Source organism: Ailuropoda melanoleuca, chromosome 4 (assembly GCF_002007445.2).
Source record: "Ailuropoda melanoleuca isolate Jingjing chromosome 4, ASM200744v2, whole genome shotgun sequence".
Classification (NCBI taxonomy): domain Eukaryota; kingdom Metazoa; phylum Chordata; class Mammalia; order Carnivora; family Ursidae; genus Ailuropoda; species Ailuropoda melanoleuca.
In genome coordinates, this window is record NC_048221.1 from 28,998,880 (window position 1) to 29,016,254 (window position 17,375).

A 17,375-nucleotide genomic window follows, 5' to 3' on the forward strand; every position below is an offset into this window, starting at 1 on the left:
TTGCTCTAGAACCCGCTGTTCTCGTACCTGCTCTCTGGTCTGCAAGGCCGGGCCCCTGCAGCCCCTCTTCCCCACCTCCCTCCTTCACTCCTGCCTCCTCCACGTTCTTCAACCTGGAGGTAGAAGCTGAAGGGATCTTGAAAAGTGCAAACCTGCTTGCATCGTTCTCTGGTTCAGATCTTTCTAGTGGTTTCTCAGTGCTCATAGAATAAAGACCAGATTTTGCATCTGGGGTGTGAGGCCTCTCACTCCAGCTGCACAAGTCACTGCTTGCCTCTTGCCTGGTTCTCCGGGCCTGGATCTATCCCTGCTGGCTTCCTTCTGGCTCCTCAGGCCTTTTCCTTGCTGTAGTCCCTTGACCTGCCCTCCTGCCCTCCCCTGACTCCCACCCCTTTCGTCTCCACTCACCTGTCAGCTCTCAGGCAGGTGCGCCTTCCTCAGGGGAGTCGTTGGCAAAGCCTGAGTCAGATCCTCCCATAATGTGCTTGGAAAACACCGCGTGCCTCTCCTCATGTCCATCCATTCTGTCCAGGCGTTTAATACCAGCAGCAAGAGTCATTCTTCACTGAATCCCCATCTCCCCCTTTAGACCAGTGGTTTTCAGCTGGGGGCGACTGGCCTTCCAGAAGACATCTGGCATGATGCAGGGACCTTCTTGGTTGTCATCACTGGGGCAAGGAGTGCTCCTGGCATCTACTGGGTAGAGAGCAGGGACCCTGCTAAACATCCTGGAGAGACAGGACAGCCCCCCAAGAACAAAGGATTGTTTGGCCCAAGGTCAGTAATGCTGAGGCTCAGAGACCCTGCTGTAGACTCTGAGAGCCCCTGGAGGCAGGAATGGTGACCATTGGGGAAGAACACATTTGAAGGCCTAAAATGTCACACTATTAAAGGCCAGCTTGATAGTGTCAACCCTTGAATGGCCTTGTCTGGAGATAGATGGAGAACCACCTGTCCCTTCAAACCTGCCAGCCACAAGGAGTGAAAAGGAGAATTGGCCTGGCTTTTCCTCATGCCCCACATCAAGGTAATTACACGAGGTACTGCTAGTCCAGAGGGAAATCATCCCTGTTTTTGTGTCTTTGCTTTAAAATTCTTTAAAATCTCAAATTATATTTGTTTATACTGTGAACTATTTACAGAAAATTTTCATCTACAATTTTAGTTTGTTGGAATATCCCACAAATCAAATGGCCTGGCTTTTCCAAACAAGTCACCATGGGGAAAAAACCAGGGGACTTTAATAGATTTGAAGAGGCTAAGGTGTTTGGCAACTAAATAGAACATGAGATTGGGGGGAAATGGCTAGAAATAATTATTGCACACCATTAGGGAAATTCGAATATGGACTATATATCAGATAATATTATTTTTTTAAAGATTTATTTATTTACTTGAGAGAGAGAGCAGGAGTAGGGACAGGAGGCAGAGGGAAAGGGAGAGAAATCTCAGTCAGACTCCCCGCTGAGCAGGGAGCCCAGCTCAGGGCTTGATCTGCTGACCCTGAGATCATGACCTGAGCCGAAATCAAGAGTCCGTCGCTTTAAGGTACTGCGCCACCCAGGCACCCCTCAGATCGTATTATTGAATTAATGTTTATTTTCTTAGGTATGATAACGCTGTTACGGTTATTGTCTTAGCTCAGGCTGCTACAGCAAAATACCATAGCCTGGGTGGTTTATAAACGACAGAAATCTTTTTTCTCACGGTCCCAGAGGCCAGCAAGTCCAAGATAAGACATGGGCAGATTTGCAGTCTGGTGAGAGCCCCGCTTCCTGGCCTATAGATGGCTGTTTGCTCCGACAGTAACGGGGCGAGGGAGTTCTCTGGGTTCTCTTTTCTAAAAACAGGAATGCCCTTCATCATGAGCCCTACACCTTCATGACCCAGTTGGCTCCCAAAGGCCCCACCTCCAAATACCATGACATTAGGGAGGAGGTGTCAGCATATGAATTCGGGGAGCGGGGTGCACCTGTGTGCAGCACAATGCAGTTTCAGAAGAGAAAGGCCTTATTCCAAAGAGATGCAGGCCCGAGTATTAAGCAGCGAGGTGTCAGCATGTGTGCGACTTGCTTTCCATGATTTTGCAGGAAAACAACTGGGGGGGGGAGGGGAGAACAGAGGTGCACGGTGTTCGCAGTAGGCGAACCTCGGTAGGAGGACTACGGCGGTTTCCTGTGCTCCTACGCCAGCGTTCTGAGGTTGGCGTGTTTAAGAGCTCCGGGGCGGGGGACGGACTCGCGTGCTGTGCCGGGCGTCTCTGAGTGTGGTGTGCTGTCTTCAGTTTGCAGCTCCCCGCCCATCCACATGAAGGTGCAGCCTCTGAACCAGACGGCGCTGCAGGTGTCGTGGAGCCAGCCGGAGACCATCTACCACCCGCCCATCATGAACTACATGATCTCCTACAGTTGGACCAAGAACGAGGACGAAAAGGAGAAGACGTTCACGAAGGACAGCGACAAGGACTTGGTAAAAGCTCCTTGTTGTGGTCGGAACTTCGGAGACGGGCCCCCTGCCGTGTCTCTGAGGAGCGCTAAGCGTGCAGGGGTCCCTTCTCTGTGTCAGCACAGCCTCCTGCCGCCTGCGGAGGGCGCCCGCGGGCCCGGGCTGGGTTCCGCGTTGCCGTGGCTGCAGGCGGGAGATGGGGCCCCGGGTCGACGGGGCGCGGTGCACCCTTAACGCTTCCTAACGACACCACCAGGAAAAGCTAGGTCATTTCTTTGTAATCAGACTCTTCAAAACGGACTGCTTGTTCTTTAATTGGAAAAACCACAAAGCATCCATGAAGCGCTTTTTAGCGGATCTGATTCCTGTAAATATTAAATGAGCTTTGCAAACGCAAGACAGGTCCTAGCACGCAGTAAGTGCTAGATAAAGGCAGGCTATTAATACTAGAATTCTCCTTCCTCCTCTTCCTCCCCTTCACCAGGCAGCTGTCCACTGCCCCCACCACTCCTGTCAGATTTGATCAGCCTTATACTTGACCATTCCACTTGGGACCCCTGTGACCATGTGATTTTTAACCACTGTTCTCAGGCTCTCAGACCCTAGAATATCTGCCCTCCCTTTGAGCTATTCACGCCCAAGTCAGCTTCTCATGTGAACATTGACATAAATGCGTAGCGGACAACACCCAGCGGGGCCCTTCGGAACAGATGTTTGCAGATGTTGTCTTCTCCGCTAGAAAAGCACACGCTCCCAACAAGCATGAGGCTTGAAGTCTTTGCCCAGAAACTCAAAGTGACACATTTGGGTTTGAAAGCCTTTGTACTTATTGTTAATCAAAAAAATGTTCTGACCTAATGAAGCTATAATTGTATGTGTGCATGAAAATGCAATAGCACCAAGTGGGGCTCTTAATGACCGGTATCCCTTTTTTTTCTTCCCGATACAGAGTCCCCAGGGCCCATTCAATCAGTTATGGAATAATACTTTGCATATTCTTTTAGATGAAGATTCCTTTACTTCATTTCCATTTATATTTTCAATTTCCCCACTAGACATTGTTATCTGGGTCACATTAGGGAAGGATGAGCTTCATGAAATCAGAGAGAAATCTATTGAAAGGCACCCAAGGTTATGATGTGTTTTAACCTTTCTCTTGTCGCCACTGGATGTCCATAAGGGATTTTTCTCTTTCTGGAGTAAAGATGACTTGCATTAATCAGCAGAAACCATCTAGGTGCTTATGCGGTTTCTTGTTCTAAGTGGAAAATAATTAAACACACAAAGATAAATAGATACTGGCTGGGAGTGAATTCTAATAAACCCTTGCATTGATGGAGCAAAGATTTTGCTCCAAACGAAGACAGAGCAGGGGTCAGAGGTTTAGAGAATGAGGCATAAATTAGTTTCAGAGAAAGGGAGAGATGGCGAGAAAAACATGCCTTGACAGCAAGTTCTTTTTTATCAGAATTTTCTAAGGGTGCTTATTTTCTTCAGGGACACACAAAATGAATTTCCTTAATTCCTCAAAAAGTCAGGAGTGCTGACTTAGTGGCGACAAAGCTGTTCTCTAACTTAACGGTGGCAATGCCTCAGAAGCCTAAAAGTAACACTTAACATTTGTGAAGCCTTTTCCAGCTTGCGTCCTTTCTCGAGGCCTGGCTGCACACCTGTGGGGCAGGTGCTTTTACCTGCCTTTTCCAAAAGAAAAAAATGTGGAGTAACTTGACCCCAACCCAGTGCTGCCCCCCGGGAGCCATTCGTGAGGCCACAGAGACCGGTGTAGTCCGTCACATGGGCACACCTGTTCAGAGCGTTTCACTAGTTGTGTCGGAGAAACCCACTCAGCAGTTAAGCTCCCAGAGCTGCTTTCCATACTTGGCCCAGAATATACGTTTCAGTGACAGGACATTTCATCCATTGCGAAGTCTTTGAAAATCAGTTGCTTTTGTTATATGTTGTTTCAGGAAGCAAGGGCTGCCTGCTTTTTAGGAATTTTCCATTTTCTCCTTTTCAGAGGCTCTTGGAATAAAGCTTTGAGGAGTGGGGATCTGGATTTGGCTGGTGACTCTTGACCAGGGAGTGGCAAAGCATTTTCTAGAAAGAGCCAGATAGCAAAATCTGGGGCTTTCAACGCCATAAGGTCTTTATGGCAGCTACTTAACTCTGCCATTGTGGGGTGAAAGCTTCCACACTCAACATGTAAATGAATGGGTGTGGCTGTGTGCTGATAAAACTTTATGATAACAGGTAGTGGGCCGGATTTGGCCTGTGGGCTGTAGCTTGCTGACCTCTGTGTTAGACCAGGGGCATTCTTTCTGTTGTGTGGTGTGGAATACCTGTGGACAAGCTTTACATGGCCTGTGTCATGGAGCACTCACAAGAACCCTGTGAGGCCGCTTCTGCTCTTTCCATTTAACAGTTGAAGCTAGCAGAGGCCAAAAGACAGTGAGCAACTGACTTGGAATCACGCCTCTAGTGAGTGGTGTGACACAGGTAGGTCTCATGACATCTGGCCTCTAGTCAGGTGATCTCTTCTGGCATCATGCACCATATTATCCATCAGTCAAAGTACGAGGCCTTTGAACTGCAAAGAAACCGACACACCAAGATTTTGTTACTGATATTAAGAACTCTGCATGGTTCTGAAAATTCAGTATACTTGGTAATTCTAGAGGCTGCCTTGGGTCAGTAATGATAGTTTATAACTATACGAAAGGTATAGTTACAGAAGAAGTCCAAGCTTGGTGAGTAGTAAGGCTAGAAACATGTTCCAAGCCACAGTTGACAGTGAGTCGAGACGATTTTGTTACATCTTTTACCCTGCACATTTCACTGTTGAATTAGAGACTCCCAGCCAGTTGTATCTGAACTTCCTTCCCTTTCAAAGGGAGCCTTTGGTCAGTAGGGAAGCATCATGGCTCTCAGGCTTGGCCATGGGACCCAAAAACCTAAAAGGAATACTTAAGCTGATTTTAGGTTCGGCTTTAGAAGGTAAAGCGTGCAGTGGACTTCAAAACCAACTCACTGCCTTTTCTTTCTTCACCTGCAGAAAGCCACCATTAGCCATGTGTCACCTGATAGCCTTTACTTGTTCCGAGTCCAGGCCGTGTGTCGGAATGACATGCGCAGTGACTTCAGCCAGACGATGCTCTTTCAAGGTAAGGCTGGTTCCCTTCTTTCTGGCCCCGAGTGCCCCTGTGCCCCTCCTTCTTTATGCTGCTTTATCTTTTTTCCTGTTAAGGGACTTGGACCAAAAAAAAAAAAAAAGGCTGGCCTAAGAATTAGGGTGTGGTTTTAAATCCCACCTGAAGTGCCTCTGGGATTTAGGCCTTTTAGGTTGGGGGTATCATAGGCCAGAAGAGGGGGGAGAAGACCAAAGTGTTATTGTTTTACTGTTGCTATTTTTCCAACTTCAGGAAACCAAGTATTTGTCTAACACTGTCATCACAAAATCACCTCCCAGTCATGTCGTAGAATATCGTCTTTGGATTTCTAGCCTGATTCAGTTAGCTGTTCTCTTAAGAACTAGAACCCAAACATACGGCACACTCTTCGGGCTTGCAAGCCACAGACATGAGCCCTGCTTATAGCATCCTTTTTGAGAAACAGATGCATGTACCTGCTGATACAGGGTCTAGTAGAAGTTTCCAGGGCCAGGACAGGGTGAGGCAGGAGAGAGGCATTTACCTTGGTGCAAAATTTTAAAGAGCATCAAAAAACTCAATCATCAAGATATGCTATATTTTAATGAAAAACTTTTAGAAGCAAAATCGGTAAAAAAAAAAAAGTTTGTGGACAAAATACCACATTCTTTTTTTTTTTTTTTAAGATGTTATTTATTTATTTGACAGAGAGAGAAGTGCCAAGAAGTGGGAGCAGCAGACAGGGGGAGAGGGAGAAGCATGTGGCTTAATCCCAGGACCCCGAGGTCATGACCTGAGGTTCTTGAAAATACCTAAATTCTAAATAAAGATAGGATCCGCTCTGTCTCACTTGTCCCAGCCATATCCCAGCCCCAGTTCCACTGAAACTCTATTTACAAAAATAGGCAGCCAGGCTGTGGACCACAGTTTGCTGACTTGGTCTGGTGACGTACATCACAGCCAGCAAGGAGGGGAGGGCCAGGGCACGGAGCCCTACGCTGCCAATCTGAGGTCCTCTCTGATAAGGTCCTTTCCTTCCGGGATCCCCAGTCGCAGAGAAACCTCCACACCAAACCAGTGGTTCTTCATCTTTTTGAGTCACGTATCTGATGAGGGCATTGGACCTTTTCCCTAAAAAATGCCAGAATTTTGCATACAACTTCGGGGGCCCCATGAAGCCCAGAGTCTGTGGACCAGCAGCATCGCATCATCTCGAAACCATTGAGAAATGCCCGTTTCTGGGCCCCTCCCAGAACGACTGCCTCAGCACCGCTAAGGGTGGGGCCGGGAGTCTGAGTTCTAACCAGATGGCACAGGTAACTGGCTGCCCAGTGAGGACAGAAGTGCTGGTTCAGAGCCACCGCCCCACAGTGGGGGCCCCAGGCTTGAGTCCGGCTGCCACTCGGCCTCGGTGGGACTCAGAGAATATTTATAAGCTTCTCCGAGCTACAGTGCCCCAGTCTGAAAACTGGTATTAGTGACAGTACCCACCTCGCAGGGGCCTCGTGCCATGACACGCGATGAAGCGTGTTAAGTAATTAAGACCTGGTACCAACTAGAAATATCCCCTGAGCGTTCGGTTTGATCCAAAAAACAATAAATGCTGAACCCAGGGCCAGAAGTCCTCCAGCCTTAGATTCCCTCTAGGGATCCCTTCTAGCTTTACAGTCTGGCCTTTAACTGTTCTTTGCTCATTTCACATTATGTCACCCTTCCATTTAAACTAATTGAAATGAGCGTGGCTGAATTTTTTGCACACATAAATCATGCTCGCCACGTCCACCTGTGCCCTGAGTGTCTTGGCGGCTCTGCCTGCGTCAAAGAGGGTCCATGGGGCCGAGGCCAGGTCTGTGCCAGCCCAGAGGAGAGAGAATGGGAGGCCGCAGTGGGAGCTTGCTGAGGCCGGGGCCCTGGAACTTTGGACACATAAATCATGATTAGGCCTCCCGTGTGCTCCAGCCGAGAACCTGGGCTCTGCAGAGCGGCCTTTCCTGATTAATAGGCCCCCGAGCTCACTGGCTTCTGCATGGACTTTGAAGAATTAAATGTTTGTAATGTAATGTAATTCAAAAAGGCCTTGCCAGCTATAAATTCCAAGCATGGGATGTTTAAAATGTCTGATCACAGAGACTTGTTGGAAATGGCCAGTGTCTCCTTTGTGTATGGACTCACGTTGTTCAGAGGTGGGGGTGAGCTGACTCATTTTATATGTTGGTGTTTGTCCCTGTATGTTGACCAAGGGTCCTGATCCTCCATCCTCCCCGAGGTGGCTTTTGCGTCTTGCCTAGAGCAGCCAGAGGGGGGGTGTACCAACTAAACCTTTGGGGAGGCTAGCACACCTCTCGTTGGAAGCCAGGTATGCATTTTTGAGCAGTAGGGCCCAGCGTCCAACACTGACCAACAATTAGAACTTGGGGCCGAGAACTTCAGTCTTAAAAGGGAAAGGAAAAAAGTGTGGAGAATGTCACCAAAGTCTTGCTGAGAATAATTGGGTTTCCCAGTGATGAAATTGACATCTGGTTTGGGAGCATGAGAAAGCCAGGTGGACTCTTTACATTATAGTAAATATAACACTATTTATGTTCTGTATAACATAATAAATGTTACCTATTTGCCTCAGTGTGGTAAATGTAATAACAGTAATAATAGTAAGTGATATCTGCAGAATGGCTCACAGTTACAGAACGTTTTCCTATAAGTTATGGCATTTGACTGACCCCATGACAGCTTGTAATGTATGTGTTATTTTACAGATGGAGAAATGATTTTCTAGGCTGTCAAGTGACTTGGAAAAAAAATCACTTGGCTACTAAGCGAGGTCTGAATTTCTAATTCTAAAGACCAATCATTTAAACACAGCAACAGACCACCCCTAAAGAGTAAATATTACCCTGTACCCCCAGTAACTCAACAAAACAGATGAAAACATTGATTGCATGTTCAAAGCCTGTCTGCAGTTCTCAACAGTCTTGGAAAATTGTGGTCCTGCAGCTTTCTCTCTGAGCCACGGACGGACCCATCAGGCAGCCTGAAGCCAACGGATCCTCTCTCCGCATGGCTTAAAATACATAAGCAAAATATATAGAAAAGGGAACCAATTACATCCAAACACAGTTGTCAAAATATTTTAAACAAACAAATTTGGAATGTAGTCATAGATGCTTTTTTTTTTTTTTAATTAAAGCATTGAATGACAAGCAGTGGGTCTGTTGGCTACTGTGATTTCTGAGTAGTGACGGACATAAATGATGCTCCAGATAGCTGTGACAATTCTAAAGCCGTATAAAAACATCTGACTTAGGTCAGAGACCAAGTCACAGGTCCTGCTAGTGGGTGGCTGAAATTTGTGGCCTGCTTTTCATGGTGGAAGGAAGCACTACCTGTCTGTGAGAGCTTAGTGGGAAGGCAGAAGTCTTTCTTCCCCGTCCCTGGATCCCATTAGGCCCATAGGCGCGAGGTTCAGTGCTTTGGATCTCAACGGTCCTAGAGAAACGTCCTAGTCACCCTGGCTTGAACCAGCTAGTTAGTCCCAGGCAAGAGCTATTCGCTTCCAAGACTGCTGTGTTAGACCTGGTTGCACTGACTTCTAGATGGGTCTCTTCTTCACGTCCGTCTTCATGCAGTGGACTTTACAGCTGTGCAAAATGAACGTTCCATTTCATTTCATTTCATATGATTTCATCGTATCATTGCAGACTCACATGCCCCTGGGGCCACGCAGGGAGCCTGGACAGAGGAGGGGAGGGTTATCAAGGGGAAGCTGGAGATCCTACGTCCACCAAAAGGAAGTGAGGGACGCTCAGCCCCAGCAGGAAGGAGAGTTCGGTTTTACCGAATATTGTGATTTTTTTCAGGATAAGGAGGAAATTGGGATTTTTAGGTTGAAGGCTATTGCAACAAATTCAGTTTTTTAAAAAAGCTTGCAGGCCAAACAAAAAATTTTGTCAGTCATTGCCACTTCTGGTTTAGGTAGAAACTTACAACACGTACACATATTATTTGTTTTGGCGTTTAGCCTTTTTTTTTTTTTTTTTTTTTTTTTTTTTTTTTTGCTGATTTTTCAGTGCCATGTATGTATAGGAAGTAAACTTTTAGTTTACCTAACAGTACTGGTTTTTGAGATAACCACAAAGAGGCAGTTGTTGTTGTTTTTTTATGATACTGTTTCCCATTATTCACAATAGTGAAGCAACCGAAATGTCTACTGACAGTGAATAAACAAATGTGGTATATGCATACAACGGATATTATTCCGCCTTGAAAAGGAAGGAAATTCTGACACGTGGTCCCGCATGGATGAACCTCGAAGACATGATGTGAAATGAGATAAGCCGGTCACATAAAGACAGTTATGAGTGACCCCACCTCAGTGAAGAAGCTGCAGTAGTCAAACATACAGGAAGAGTGGGGGAAAGGGGAAGATGGGCGGTTATTGCTTAATGGGTACAGAGATTCCATTTTGAAAGATGAAAAAGTTCTGGAGATTGGATGCACCACAACGAAAATACACTTAACACTACTGAACTGCACACTTAAAAGTAGTTAAGATGGTAAGTTGTATGTTACGTGCATCTTACCACAAGTAAACTTGTTTTTTTCAGTTATACTGTTTACAGTACTAGCGTATGGCCAAGGAAAACTGCAAGAAGGAGCTAACACCAGAACGAGTATTATGTGGATCATATAAGAATTTGACCATTTAGAGCCATGATGACAATATCTTACAGTTTCAAAACTTAAGTAGAAATAAAATGTATGACAATACAGAAAAGGTGAGGCAGGCAAATAGAGTTAAATTATTATACAGTTCTTAGGTTTTTAGCAAGTGGTCAACGTGCTAGTTTAAGGTAAACTATAGTAAATTCAGGACTCATAATGACGGAATGGATAATATAAGAAATTATAAACAAAAGCATAATAGGTAGGGGGGTGGCTCGATCAGAAGAGCATGTGGCTCTTGATGTCAGGGTGGTGAGTTCAAGCCCCATATTGGGGGTAGAGATTACTAAAAAAAATAATAAACTTTAAAGAAAGATAAGAAGTAGGAACAGTGGAATATTATGACTCCACTTCTGTGAAGTTCAAAGATAGACAAAACTCTAACAGAGGTCAGAATTGTGGTTACCTTTCGGAAAGGTGGGGTAGGTATTGAGTGCAACGTATCCACACCTGCTGGGGTCCTGGAGAACATCTGTCTGTGTCTCGGTTCGGCTGGTAGTCACACAGGTGTTTACAGAGAAAATTAAGATTTGTATATTTAGGGGCACCTGGGTGGCTCAGTCGTTAAGCGTCTGCCTTCGGCTCAGGGCGTGATCCTGGCGTTCTGGGATCAAGCCCCACATCAGGCTCTTCCACTATGAGCCTGCTTCTTCCTCTCCCACTCCCCCTGCTTATGTTCCCTCTCGCTGGCTGGCTGTCTCTCTGTCAAATAAATAAATAAAATCTTAAAAAAAAAAAGATTTGTATATTTATTTACATAAGTGTGCGCTTCAAAACAGAAAAGCATAAAAATTGAAAAAAAATTGAACTAATAGCTTAAGGCAAGAGCCAGCAAACTATATAGTATTCTTAAAGTTTTTAAATGATTCACAAGCTAAGAAGGGTTTTACATTTTTAAATAGTTGGGAAAAGTCAGCATAGGAATACTATCTCGGGACATGCAGAAATTATATGTAAAGCTTAAGTAAAGTTTTGTTGGAACAACAAAAAAGGTATATTGTTTACAGTGTAATTTCTTTATTTCAGCTAATACTACTCGAATATTCCAAGGGACCAGAATTGTTAAAACAGGAGTGGTAAGTAGCAGATGGTAATTGCTTTGTCGTGGCCTGTGGTTAATTCACATGCAGTTAAAACTGTCACCACCGGGTGGCAGTATGATGTTGTTAAACTGCTCTTGAAGAGGTGAAAATACAGAATTCTCACTGTTTATAATTCAATATGTTATGAAATGTAGCTGTGCAACAGAGTTAAAGCAGTTGCGTTATACTGTGTAATTCTTATCAAGGTAAAAACTCTCCAGATTTGAAATTATTTATCATCTGTGGGATCATACAATGTAGGAGTACTCGCAAAGGAGTGGAAAAGGTCTCTTTCAAGCCCTTCACTGGACGTATGCTAAAGTTCAAAGGCTGTCATTTCCCAACGTTATGTGGATTTGCAAATTGCTGGGGCCTCAATTAATATCTAAGCTTTGCCGTTTTTAGTGTAACTGACAATCATAATATTAATCACAGTATTGGGGTAGCAGTAGTAGCCTAAAATTTACAGGCATTTCCTGGGTTTTAAGCACAGATTATTTGATTATTTTATTTACTCCTGGCAGCATCCCACGAGATTGATGTTACTATTGTTCCCGTTTTACGGATGTGGAAACTGAGGCCCAGTGAGTTAAAAACTATGTACTCATCATCCCCCAGACGGGGTTGTCAACTCAAGCCCGGACTGTCTGACTTCTTTGTCTTGGGTGCCTTATCTTATGTGGCATTTGGCATTTCATTAGCATTTCATTAACCAACTTCAGCACCTAACATTTGCTAACTCGACCGTTCTTAAACTACAGAGTTTCCCAACTACAATATGGTGATAATGTTATAAAATCAAAGTTGTTTTGGCTGTGTTGTTTTGAACCATTGAAGTGATGGGATGGAAATCTGGATTCTGTACACCAGGTTAGAAGAACTAAAATTAAATGGATAACTTGGAGCAACATTTCTTGTTTTCCCCAAGGTACCATATGCAGCTCCCACACATAAGCCCCAGTTTAGTATGGTGGGAAGAATGAGCTGAGGCTCACACACAGGCAGCCCTCTCTCCAGCCCTTTACATCTCTGTGCCTCGGTTTCCTGACCTGTAAAATGGGCTGATGATCCTGCATGCCTCCGGGCTAGGGTGGAAGGGCCCGGCACACAGTTAAATGGAATGCTTCCTGTTGCCATATACATGGGCGTAGATTTCACCGTGGATAGACCCAGAGACTCTGGAAGTTGTGGCGGCTGTCAGTCCCTTCCCAAAGTGTGCAGTGTTGAGTGTGGCTCCGCTTCTGACCCTGCGGCTGCAGACATGGATGGCCCCTCCGGAGGGCGGTTCTAGACCTAATTGCTGTATGCTCTCCACGAGGGCCACTGGTATATGAAAAAGTAAGGGCCCCTGTCTCTTCCAGTGTCACCCCAGGATCATTCAACCAGTTTATTACTTAGTTGATATTGTTTTTACGCCAGCTTTAATGGTACTTTTTTTTTTTTTTTTGACACTTGGCTTCCACCTAAGCAGTAGCGGTGAAAAGTTGGGTTTGATATGCTAGTTAAAATTTTTAATGCACTCAAAGTAATTGTAAAAGCATAAAGACCAGAGGTGGTTGCCTCGTGTTGGCTTTGGCACCATTCTTTGAGAAAGCCTGGGAGGAAAATGAAAGATGAGTAAAACCCATTAAGGGTCATAACCAGGGCCTGTTTCCCAATCCTGATGACTGACGCCACTCTGCTTTCTCTTCTGTCCCCCCCCACCCCCTCCCCGGGTGACCCTTTGAAGCCCACGGCGTCTCCCGCCTCGTCGGCCGACATGGCCCCCATCAGCTCAGGGTCTTCTACCTGGACGTCCTCCGGCATCCCCTTCTCGTTTGTCTCCATGGCGACTGGGATGGGCCCCTCCTCCAGCGGCAGCCAGGCGACCGTGGCCTCAGTGGTCACCAGCACGCTCCTGGCCGGCCTGGGGTTCAGTGGCGGCGGCATCCCCTCCTTCCCCAGCACCGTGTGGCCCACGCGCCTGCCCACGGCCGCCTCCGCCAGCAAGCAGGCCGTCAGGCCCGTCCTGGCCACCACGGAGGCCTTGGCTTCCCCGGGCCCCGACAGCGACTCGGCACCGACCAAGGACAGCGAGGGCGCCGAGGAAGGGGAGAAGGATGAGAAGAGCGAGAGTGAGGACGGCGAGCGGGAGCACGAGGACGAGGGGGAGAAGGACTCCGAGAAGAAGAAGAGCGGGGTGACCCACGCTGCCCAGGAGCCGAGGCAGGACGAGCCCACCCCCACCCCCTCATCTCCCAACAGGACTGCCGAGGAGGGTGGGCATCAGACTCTGCCCGGGCCTGGGCAGGACCACACTGCTGTCCCCACGGACCAGCCTGATGACACAAGGGATGCCCGCCCTGGCCTGGACTCCGGCTCGGTCACCTCCACCCAAGTGCCCCCCACAGTCACAGAGGAGCGTTTCGAAGGGAGTGATCCCAGGAGGCCCCAGATGCCATCGAAAAAGCCCATGTCCCGAGGGGACCGGTTTTCCGAGGATAGCAAATTTATCACTGTTAATCCAGGTAAGTGGCCCAGTCCTCGTCTGAGGCTCTCCATGCCGCTGTGAGCCGGCTCGCCCTTTAAAACAATGGGACGGGAGATGAGACTCCAGAAAGTGCTTAATAGTCCTAGGAATTGTGTCTGTCCCTGGCGTAAAAGGTGCATGTGCGTGTATCTGTCTCTCTGTATCTTATTCTAATAAGAATAACCTCCTCTATTGTCGTTGGAATAAGATCCGCTGTGGTATTTGTTTCCTGACAAAATCTACTCGCCTCAGAATAACTCCAAGGATTTAAACTACACAGTGAGGGGCGCCTGGCTGGCTCAGTCGGTTAAGCAGCTGCCTTCGGCTCAGGTCATGATCTGGGGGTCCCAGGATGGAGCCCTGCCTTGGGCTCCCTGCTCAGCAGATGGTCTGCTTCTCCCTCTCCCTCTGCCATTCCCTCTGCTTGTGCTCATTCTCTCTCTCTCTGTCTCTCAGATAAGTAAATAAAATCTTTACAAATAAGTAAACTACACAGTGAAGCAAATGAACAAAAGAGGACATCGATCTTAAGAAGTTTCTTCATTAAGATCTCATTCCTTATTCAGTCAGTCGGCGCCTGTGTGTAGGGACTGTTTGGTGCTGGGCACGGGCGGGTGCCACGCCGGGGGAGCACAGCCCCCGCGTCCTGAGGCTTGCTACCTAAAGGACATAGTGCTGGGGACCCTGAGCTGGTGCGCCCTCCGGGAAGCTGGAAAGCAGGGCAGTAGCCAGCGAGCGAGCAGGTGGGCTGGCTAACCGGGAACCCAGCTAACTGAAGTTGAACATGGTGCACGGTAACAGGAGAGCAGCAGGGTACTGTTGAAGAGAATCGTGACGAGGGCGGGGACCCATCTTAACGAACGTCGGCCAACCTGGGGGAGTGACCTGCACACTGAAACCAAACGCAGGAGGTGCTCCAGAATGGGGAGAGCTGGTGTTAGCCCACCGACCTCGCCCGAGCAAGGGGGCTGCTATCCCAGAGCCCCGTGTGCTGTATGCATTACCCAGTGTGTGGATGGCGAGACCAGGGCGTGGCTGGTCTGGCCTCTGCCGTGAGGTGGTCCCCGTCACACTGACCCGTGCTGATCCGTCCCTCTCTCCTGCGCTCAGGTCCTAACGAACCATCCTGATAGTCTCTGCGAGGCAGCCGTGAGCATGAGGGGTTGTTATTGTTGTGAGGGGTTTTCTTAATAAGAAATTCTTCTTTTTGCCAGACTACAAGATGTTTAGCAACAATTTTTTTTGCATCTAAGCTGTTGTGGAGTTATAAGAGTGCAAAAAAAAAAAAAAAGCAACTGGTAAATATTTATTTGCTTTTGCACTTGTAAACATTAAAATTCATCTAAAGCTGAGATCTCGTATGTTAAGATACAACTTAGAATAAATTTTCATGTTTTGAATTACGTTCCTCCTTAAAGCTGGTATGGACTCGTTTTTTGAAGTTTGGGTTTCCTATGGGTGTTGCTCAGTTTGTCCTGGTTTTGGGGAAAGGTGTAGAGTAGCTTTCTGTGAAGTTGAGTGAAGGAAATATCGGGCCGCTTATAAAGCTGTTTGAAGCCGTGCGGCATGAATGGTGACATTTCCTCTAGGAATTACTGTGAGACAGTAGGATTTCTTGTATTTGAAGATGCTAAAGAAATATTTATGGAGTACCTACTGTGCACTGGGCACCGCACAAAGCATGGGGAGTAGAACACAGATCAAGGCGGGCTCCCGTTCTCCGGGGGTTTATGTTCTGGTGGGGAAGCTTCAGGATATTCCCATGCACAAGTGCGTAACAGCAAATGGTGGGAAGTGCTATGGCTGGGGAGGGGGGCAGTGTGGCATCGAGTGGTCAAGGAATGGCATTTGAGCAGAGACCCAAGTGGTGAGGAGGTAGCCACATGGAGATCCTTGGAAGAGTATTCTAGGGTGCAGAAGGAATAGCAGGTCCAGAGACCCAAAGTGGGCATTCATTTGGAGTGGCCGAGGAGTGATCCCAAGGCCAGTGTGTGTGGACCCTAGAGAGTCGGGAGGGGGGAGGGGGGTGAGTTCCCAGGTGGGCAGCGCTCAGACCAGGAGGGGGCTCGTCATCCATGCTGAGGATTTGATTCTAACTGAAATGGAAAACCAGTGGTGGATTTCAGCGGCAGACTCGCTCATCTGATTAGCCTTTTTCAAAGACTACTCGGGCCTCTTTGTGGAAATTATACAGGGGAGGCGGGAGTGGACGCAAGAAGCCCAGTGAGGAGGTGATGGCTGTGATGGCTTGGACCAGTGGTGGTTCTCCAAAGACCAGTGGTAGACCTTGTCGAGATCGAGTTTCAAGCTTGAGCGGCTCTTCTGTGGACTCAGACTCTGTCAAGGTGGTCTTCTAGCCTGTTCCTCTGAAACACTTCTTTGCCCCGACTTCCGACAAAGATGGCTGTTGGGAGCTTAGGTTGGGAGTGTTCATACCTCGCGAGAGTAGAGTGCAGTGCGGGACCTGGGCCTGTTCCAGGTGGGAGGCAGTGAGTCACTGGGATTGGAGTCGATTCCAGGGAAAGGGAAACACTCAGTGAACCCTGGGGATTTGCAGCCCCCAGAGCTGGGGCGTGTGGGTCTCCAGCTTCAACCGTCAAGCATCCGTGTGTGCCATCTTGGCACAGTTGCTCCTAGAGTCAGGTCACCCCTGTAGCCGCTGCCCCTTCCTCACTCTGCTTCCTCAGGCGGTCTCTGCTCAGTGTTCTCGTCTGTAAAGTGGGGATAACAAGAGCTCTCGGTGCATATGGGGTTCAGATAAATGGAGTCACCCTTGCTGTCAGTCACAAGGAAGGAGGAGCTGTCTGCAGCCCAAAGGCCTCGAAATCACAATGGTGACCGTGAGGAGGCCCCTAGTGGGTCTTTCTTTTGTACTCCTCCCTGGACATTAAGGAGCATGCCAGGACTCTGGTCCCCAGTTAGCTGGCATTCAAAGTGACCCCCGGGAACTGTGCTCTATCCCCAAACTGGTAAACCAGAGCGACTCCCTCACCACGTTCATCTACTGTGAAGGTTCACGTCTCAAAGCCTTGTGGGCGATAGGGCTCTGCCAACACTTGCCGAAACTTGCCAGCCCCGCCAGGTAGCACAGAAGCAGCCAAAGTAATATGTAAGTGAGCGAATGTGGTTGAGTTCCAGCAAAACGCTGCGTATGAAACCAGACAGCGGGCCTGGTTTGATCTGCGAGGCAGCGTGTGCCGACCCCTGGGTTAAACAGAAACACGTGCGTGCTTGTTAGTTAAGGAGGGATATGAGTGACTCGAGGGTAAAACCCCCCCAACCCCACATCAGTCCGTGATCCCCACCGCCTCGCTTCGCTTCCAGCCCTTCTAGCCTTTCCCCATCTGCCTCCTCCGGCTTGGCATTTACTTTTTAAATAAAGCCTTCATGCTGCTGGTGGGTTATTTTAAAGACTTTGCATGTACATTTGTTTAAATCTCATTTCGTTTTCTTCACAGTAAGTAAACAATTATT

General features: G+C 47.6%; 1 protein-coding gene across 3 annotated transcripts in view; it reads left to right on the forward strand.

Moving 5' to 3' along the window:
* Positions 1 to 17,375, forward strand: part of PTPRG (protein tyrosine phosphatase receptor type G) — a 691,435-nt gene that overhangs the window by 585,260 nt on the left and 88,800 nt on the right. For all 3 annotated transcript variants that reach the window (XM_019795516.2, XM_019795515.2, XM_019795517.2), the window contains exons 9-12: positions 2,285 to 2,469; positions 5,498 to 5,606; positions 11,337 to 11,386; positions 13,122 to 13,899. In XM_019795516.2, coding sequence (XP_019651075.1) covers positions 2,285 to 2,469; positions 5,498 to 5,606; positions 11,337 to 11,386; positions 13,122 to 13,899 — 1,122 coding nt within the window. The remainder of the gene's footprint in view (positions 1 to 2,284; positions 2,470 to 5,497; positions 5,607 to 11,336; positions 11,387 to 13,121; positions 13,900 to 17,375) is intronic.